General features: G+C 44.1%; 1 protein-coding gene across 1 annotated transcript in view; it reads left to right on the forward strand.

Annotated features, from left to right (window-relative positions):
• Nucleotides 1-4,998, forward strand: part of RAVER2 (ribonucleoprotein, PTB binding 2) — a gene marked incomplete at its 5' end in the record, with an annotated part of 63,389 nt that extends 58,391 nt beyond the window's left edge. Inside the window, one exon of the mRNA XM_019530643.1 lies at nt 4,662-4,998. Coding sequence (XP_019386188.1) covers nt 4,662-4,808 — 147 coding nt within the window. The remainder of the gene's footprint in view (nt 1-4,661) is intronic.
• Between the last annotated feature and the right edge of the window lie 2,894 nt (nt 4,999-7,892).

Below are 7,892 nucleotides of genomic sequence, written 5' to 3' on the forward strand. Positions count from 1 at the left end.
CTTTCCCCCCCGCCCCAAACCCCAACAGACTTATCAGCTGGAGGCAGCTGTCAGCTGTCTGTTTAGTCTATGGCTGAATCTCAGAATTGGCTGAATCGTTACTGAAGCTTTTTCCAATCAATTCAGAGGCTTCAAATCAATTTGGAGCTTTTAATTGGTTTCCTGCTTCAGTTGAATCTCCTTCAAATCAAATCAGCTACTGAAGCTTTGCACACCCCTAGTTTCTGGTATTAAATACAAATAGCACCTGATTAAGCCACCCCACAACAAGTCTTGGTTAACACTGCTGCTGTGCATCTGACTGGACAGCTCTGTGCTTTACACCAGTACAGAAATTCCTAATTGGGAAAAGGTGTAAAGGAGGGATTAGAAGCTTGGAGAAAAAATCATCTTGAAAAGGCAAGATCTGCAAGGATGAACCTGTATAAATGCCTGTAAATGAGCTGGGCTCATTTGAAGCAGGAAGAAAAAGGCTGCTTGGCACTATTTCTCATCATGCTGGACTTTACATAGACCTGATGTCCTTCTTATCTAGTATACGGATGCAGTTTACATTTTACAACAAGCACCATTAATGAGAAATTGCTGCAGAGGCATAGTGGAATCATAGGAAAATAGGTCTGGAAGGATCCTCAAGATTGTCTAGTCCAACCCACCTCCTCAGGGCAAAATGTAAACTGCAGTGGGAAAATTCCAGTGACAGATATTTCACAACCCTTCAAAGGAATTTGTTCACCTCACTGCAACAGATTCAGGATTTTTCTTTTAATGATGTCCATTGTTTGTCAGTGTTGAAAAAGCATTTCAGAATAATTCCATGCTTTACTTTGGACTTTAAGTGGAGCAGACTGGGGAAGAATAGAGACCCAGTCCAGAGGAAGCATGAAACATAAGTAGAATGGAAGGAGCCAGCCACAGCTCTTGTATCCTAAAAGAAATCTCAGTGGAGACTCAGGTAACGGTAATAATAAAGAGTTTGCCATAGTTGTAGATCACAAGCATAGAACTTAACTGATAGAGAGCACAAACTTATCACTTCCCATTCCCAGAGTATTTTACAAATAGCCGTTATTCCCTGCAGGTTCAGGTCCCGTAGCCTCTCCTCGTAGGGCCTGCCTTGCTGCTCCCTGACTGTCCTCCTGGCCCTCCTTTGGATCCTCTCAGTGCTGTCTACATCCCTCCTGAAGTGCGGTGTCCAGAACTGGATGCAGTACTCCAACTGTGGCTTGACCAGAGTTGCATAGAGGAGGAGGATCACCTCCTTGGACCTGCTCGTGATGCATCTGTGGTTGCATGGCAAGGTGCAGTTGGCCTTCCTGACTGCGTCCCCACATTGGCGGCCCATGTTCATCTTGGAGTCAGTAATGACTCCAAGATCCTTTTCTGCCTCTGCTGTTGAGAAGGGAGTTCCCCAGCCTGTAGGTATGGTGCTGGTTCTTCCTCCCCAGGTGCAACACCTTGCACTTGTCAGTATTGAAACCCATCCTGTTCTTATCCGCCCACCCCTGTAACCTGTCCAGATTTAGTTGTAGCCTGTCTCCCTTCCTGTCTATCGTGCTCACTTCTCCCCACATCTTAGTGTCATCCGCAAACTTGAACAAGGTGCTTTTCACCCCCTCATCCAAGTCGCTGATGAAGATGTTAAACAGTGCGGGCCTGAGGACCGAACCCTGGGGAACCCCACTGCCCACATCCCTCTGGGTCAAAAATGACTTATCGACCACCACTCTCTGGGTGCGGCCCTCCAGGCAATTTGCAACCCATTGACTGTAGGCATTGACCACAGTCGCCTAATTTTTTCATGAGAATGGGGTGAGAGACAGTGTGAAACACCTTCCTAAAGTCCAGAAAGACTATGTTCACTGTGACTTCTGTGTCTAAGGATTTTGTCACCTGGTCGTAGAAGGCCACCAGGTTGGTCTGTCAGGACTTGCCTCTAATAAACCCGTGTTGATTGCCCCTAAGCATAATCTCCCCTGCTGGTCCCTCGCAGATGTGCTCCTGGATCATTTTCTCAAAAAGCTTCCCCAAGACCGAGGAAAGACTAATGGGCCTATAGTTTCCCAGGTCCTCCTTCCCTTTGTGAAAATGGGGACCACATTAGCTCTTTTCCAGTCCTCTGGCACCTGGCCAGAACACCATGAGTGCTTGTAAAGCCATGCTAGGGGTCCCGCAATGACCTCTGCTAATTCCCTCAGCACTCTGGGCTGGAGATCATCTGGACCTGCTGATTTGAACATGTCCAGTCCCACCAGAAGCTGTGCCTCTCCTGGGTCCATCCGGGATCCCAGTGGGGGGATGTCCCAGTCTCTGCTCAGAAAAATGAAGGCAGAGAATTTGTTAAAGAGGTCAGCTTTGTTGTCTGTTGCAACCACTGGATTGCCAAGTGTGTCCTGCAGGGGCCACATGTTACCCAGTGCTTTCTTTTTACTCCCAATGTATTTAAAAAAGGACTTCTTGTCATCTTTGATCCTGGTTGCTAGCCCTAGTTCTGTCTCCACCTTAGCCTTCCTAACAGCCCCCCTACAGTCTTGAGCAATGGAGGTATAATCCTCCTTGGTTATGGCCCCTCCCTTCCATCGGGTGTATGCCTCTTCTTTAGCTTTCAGATGTTCCTGAATGCCTTTGGTGAGCGACAAGGGCTTCTGAGCACTCTTGCCCCTTTGACTAGCATTGGGACGGTCAGATCTGTCTGACTGCTTCTCCCAGCGGTCCAGGTAGTTTAGATCACCCATGATCACGTCCCTTGACTTAACTGCCTCTGCAAGCTGACCTGAGAATTCCTGGTCCAGCGCTTCCCCCTGGTTGGGTGGTCAGTAGTAGATCCTCACCGTTGAGTCCTTTTCCCCCGACCCCCTTGTATTCTAACCCAGAGCTCTTCAGTCTGCCCCTCCTCTGACCCCGTGCTGTTTGTTGAGGACATGTATTGCTCGACGTAGAGTGCCACACTCCCGCCTTTCCTCCCCATTTTATCCCGCCTGTATAGGCTGTAGCCCTTGATGTTTACCGCCCAATCATGGGTTGACTGCCACCAGGTTTGAGTGAGCCACACTGTTTCAATCCCCCTTTTTCTAATTAGAGAAGAAAAGTGCCATAGGTCAGACACTGCAGGCCACTACTTGCAACCTAGTCCCCGCCACAGGGCTGCATTTCTTGCCCTGCTGGGGAGAGTAGCTCCCAAACCTGGAGCAGCATTACTGTTAGCATGGCACTGCCTGTGCTCCAGTGAGCTCTGAGAGGTTATATTGCTTCCACTTTGTGGTTCTTAGGCCTCTCCATCCCAGGTGAGACCCAGACTGTGGGTCACTGTCACTGTCCAGAAACATCAACTAAGACTGACACTTTTTGTCAAAACAGTGTTTCTATGAGACATTTGCATTTAAAAAAAACCCAAGTCCCTACTTGGTTCTTTAGAAAACAAATCTATTTTTGAAACACATCCAAATTGGGTGGCAAACAGATTATTAAACAGAATAATGATAGCTTGGGACATTTATTTGCTTTTAATACAACACTGAGTTTATGGTCTCTCTCACGTTAGCCTTTATTTGTGTAACATGCTGTTGGCAGTAATGGAAAAGTAGCAGTTTCAGGTACTAGTGGCTGTATTTTACAACTGTTTTTTAATGGTTTTGGGGCAGTGTGAAAGGTCTACACAAGTAACTGGAAAAGCTGTCCTCTTAGTAAGAGTGTGTGTGTGTCTACGCGCCCGTCTGTCCATGTGTTCATGTAGGCAGGATGTGGGGGATTCTCAGTTGACAGGAACTCCAGAACTTTAGTAAATGCAAAATGGCTTAAATGTTTCCAGTTCAAGGTATGTTTTCAGTTGCTTCTTCTGTACAATTTGCATCTGTACAGCTTGTGCTTGCAATTGAATTTCACAAATACAGGTACTTGCTGCTTTAACTCATATGCAGGCCTAGATCTGCAAGTGGTGAAGTATGTGCCAATAATTCACTTTAGAGATGCAAAATACCACTAGAGGAAAACAAGTAGGTCTTGGTATGGCCCTGTAGGCTAGATCCTATGGAGCTCACTTGCTTTCTCAGTAGTACTTGTCCATCTAAATCTACAAAGGGCCATTGTTTTTGTCCTGGGGTCAGTTGTGCTGGGACGTGTCCCAATGCAGCTTATATGATTGTTTGGCAGGCGCAGATGTTGCTCTGGGCCATTGTCCTACAGGATTGGAGCCTTGCTGCTTCCAGGCTTCAGGTGGCCAGATACTGTGGGACAACAGCCCCAGGTGCCTGTCCATGGGGTTCCCTTGCACAGCAGTATGAAATGTGCATCCCAGAATCACCTGCTCTGTAGTGGCTGAGAACCATTTCTGCAGCTGATGATGGCAGTAGATTGATTGCATTGGTACATTTTAGGCTCAGAAGAAGTTTATTGCACCATTACATTAAATTATTATTATTAGTTTTAATATAAGCTACAAAATGCATTTTTACACAGTACCTACACAGGCATGCACACTCACTTATGGGATTGAACTTGCAGTTACACTGTCTGGGAAAGGATTCAAATATCCTTTCAAGTATCACAGCAGTGAACCGAGTTTGTGCAGTCGGTGCAGTAGCTCCCACATCTGAACCTAACTCTTCCACTTTCAGCTTAGGATGTTTGGTCTACTCATTTGTCACTTATTTTCTTTCCCACAGGTGGCACCAGTTAGAAGTGAAAAGCGAGGCTCTTCGTACCTCATTTCTTCCCCAGATGCTGGGCCAGTGGAATACATTGGCCAGCATACTCAGGACAATACAGTACATCATGCAGAATCCTATCTTAAAAAGAAACGTGTTTATTGATATCCAGTCAACAGATCCTGCCTTCAAGGGAAAAGGCAATCTTTTCTTACCTGTGCTCTTTATTGCTGCCTTAACTTCACGCACACCATCCATATATATGAGTTACAGACACCCAAAAGGAACAATCCTGTACAGCAGGCAAATTTGCCAAATCAACTATTATGTAGCAATAAAAAGACATTTACTTAGATATTCTTCACTAGTGTCACCTGCCTTGCTAAATACGGTAATGGTGTTTCCATTACTACTTTGTCTTATTGTACATCGCTGAAATTAACAATCATCTTCAGCCTGTAAAGGAATTAAATTTGGTAGGTTTTGGTGCGAGTCAAAACCAGTAAGAATATTGGTGTGGGAGAAGTCTTGATCTTTAGAGGAGGAAGTTGAGCTGAATGAGTCTTAGTAATCATTTCACTAAAATTCTGAGGTTTATCCATTCCAGGGTTTTCCCTTCTGCACTTAAAGCTTTTTTTGTTTTTTGGTATCCTTATACTCTGAATGGAGGCATAGCTACTTTATTACCATGGAATCCAGGATTTTTCAGGAAATGTTTTGTTAAAAGTAAGACACTATTGTGTGCCTGTGAGCTTTGAACAGAATTTATACAAGGCATGTATTCTTGGTCACCTCCTGGACAAAAAAATCACCTGTCATTTTTCCTATGCAAGATACTGCTTGTGAGGGGACATTTTCCTCCCTGTGATTGTAAAATCTATCTGAAATACTAGCTCCTACTAGCCTAGTGACACCTGGGGTGTTGTATGAACCTTTTAAGAGTGGCATACGGTGCACAAAGGTAAATACAAGCTTGTTCCTGCCCAGCACACTGTGTGAGCAGGTAAGCACTGTAATAAATTAACTTGAGAGATGGGGTGCCATTTAGTTCACCAAAGTTATGGAGATGTGCCTTGAATCTGAAAAGGTTGAGTGCCACTGTGCTACACATTGGATCTAGCTTTGTGTGAGTGAACAGCTTCCCAAAAACTGAAAGGCAAGAAGCAATTTGGTGTTGCCACAACAATAAGACAACTTGGAGCACATAAGCAGTAGTAAGGTGAGGCTTTTGAAGTTAATGATTTTGGAAGTGGATTGGTATAAAGGCTCATTAGAGATGAAGCAAACCTTAAGGAGCTGACTGCTAAACTAGTGGCTGGTTTAGGACTTTGGACACTAGGAGTGCAGCATCTCCACTTGCAAGCATGTGTGGTTTCCACAACAAAAATAGCAGCAGCACCAATTTGTGCTTTTTGCTGCTGTGCGCACCCCTGCACATGAGGTTGGTGCGGAGCAAATTTCCCCAGCTGGGGTAGGAGAGGCTGGGGTCAGCACCTGTGCTGGTCCCAGCAGCCTTACTTGGGGGTCTCTTGGGGGAGCAGTGGTGGTGATCTGGCCACTCAGAGCCTGGCAGCAGCCAGAGTATGGCTCTGGCCAGCCAGGCTTCTGTTTCAGGCAGCGTGCACTGCTGCCACGTGCCACGCTGCTTTTAGCAGCAGTTTTTTTTTTTACGCCAGGACCCCCCCCCACCCCCCCCCGTGTCAAAAAAATCAGCAGCAGTGAACACATGCACCGCGTGTAGTTGGCAGCACTTAATACTGCTTTGAGGCATCACAAACCACACATGCATGTTTGTGGGGACATTCCCTAAAAGGAGGAAATACTTCATAGTCCAGTATGCCCATCCTCAGTAGACTACTTTTACCCCACCCTCTGCTTTTCCACAACAAGCAGTCAGTCTTCCCGTGTCTTGTTTGACGTTCATCACAATCACTGTCCACCAAAGTGCTGAGTGCCATTGGCTTCCCAAAACTACAGGATTTAGCCCTCCGCATGTTACTTTTGTTCTCAGCTTATCTTTTTTTTTTATTTAGACAGAAAATGGCTTCTTGCTAGCATTTGTGTGAGGAGTGTGTGTGATCTATTATAGGACAATAAGTAGAACATCTGGATTTCTTATTTGCAGACACTGACAGTTCCCCTTTTGAACACTTCTCTTCCATGAAAAACTTATTCTCTCCTTCCTGAACTTCAGACTGCTTATTTCACATGACACGTCCCACTGTCTCTGGCTAAGCCCCACCTTATTAATTTTAGACTGGAGGGTTGTTTCTCCAAATAATTACCTCTGTATAGCAACTAGTGCTTGTATTGTTGGCAGGGACGCACTTGTTTGTAATGTCTGACTTGTATGACACAGTCCAAGCCCACCTTTGCCTCTCTTCAAGACCTGTGCACTGAGCACTGAGTTTTAGTCAACAACATTGCTTCTAAGTTTGATTTCTTTTGCAACGTCGTGTTTTTATTATATATGGCCCCATCACAAGATTTCTTTAATTTCATTAGGGTGTCTAGTTTCTGCCTATGCATTATTGTATCAGTGATTTGAAAATTGTGTTTTCATTATCCATTTTTCAGGCAAGTTAAATTACGAATAAAATGCCTGTGACTTGCTGTGGATTCCCATTTTTTTGAAACTCAGTTTCCATCTGTGACTAAATGGAGCAAGAATGTAATTAATGTAGTGTTTCAGCTAGGTATTGCTGTAAATTTAATTTAAACTCTTTGTAAATAGATTTCTGAGGTTCCTTGTTAAGACATTTTCAAAATTTACTTTTTTAAAGGAACGTTTTGAATAAACTCCACGTTTTTACTGTAGCTGAGATGCACTTAAAAAAAAAAGATATTTATCCCTTTTACACAGTCGACGTAGTATGCACGTGTACACACTGCTTATCTGGAGTTTTATGAAGATACCCATGAGAATAATGAATATTTTTACAAGATTAATTGGCTTTTTTGTATTACCTGATATTGAAAATTCACCTGTAGTATTGGATTTGCACTGTTGTGTAAGCAACTTTTCTGAATTGTCACTCTTTTGGACTAAAATAAACTGCTGGTATATTTACAGTGTAATTCTGTGGAAGAAAAAAACCTTCCAGATTACAATTACATGCTGGAAGCCATCTTTTATTTTTATTTTTTTTAACGTTCCACTTTTTTAGCTAGCATGCTTTTAGATACTTTGTGGAAGGTAAGTTGGAGAGACTTTCACACAATTTAATTTAGAATTAACACAGACAGCTG

The sequence above is a fragment of the Crocodylus porosus genome, unplaced genomic scaffold, assembly GCF_001723895.1.
Source record: "Crocodylus porosus isolate Cpor-Errol unplaced genomic scaffold, CroPor_comp1, whole genome shotgun sequence".
NCBI classification, from domain to species: Eukaryota; Metazoa; Chordata; order Crocodylia; family Crocodylidae; genus Crocodylus; species Crocodylus porosus.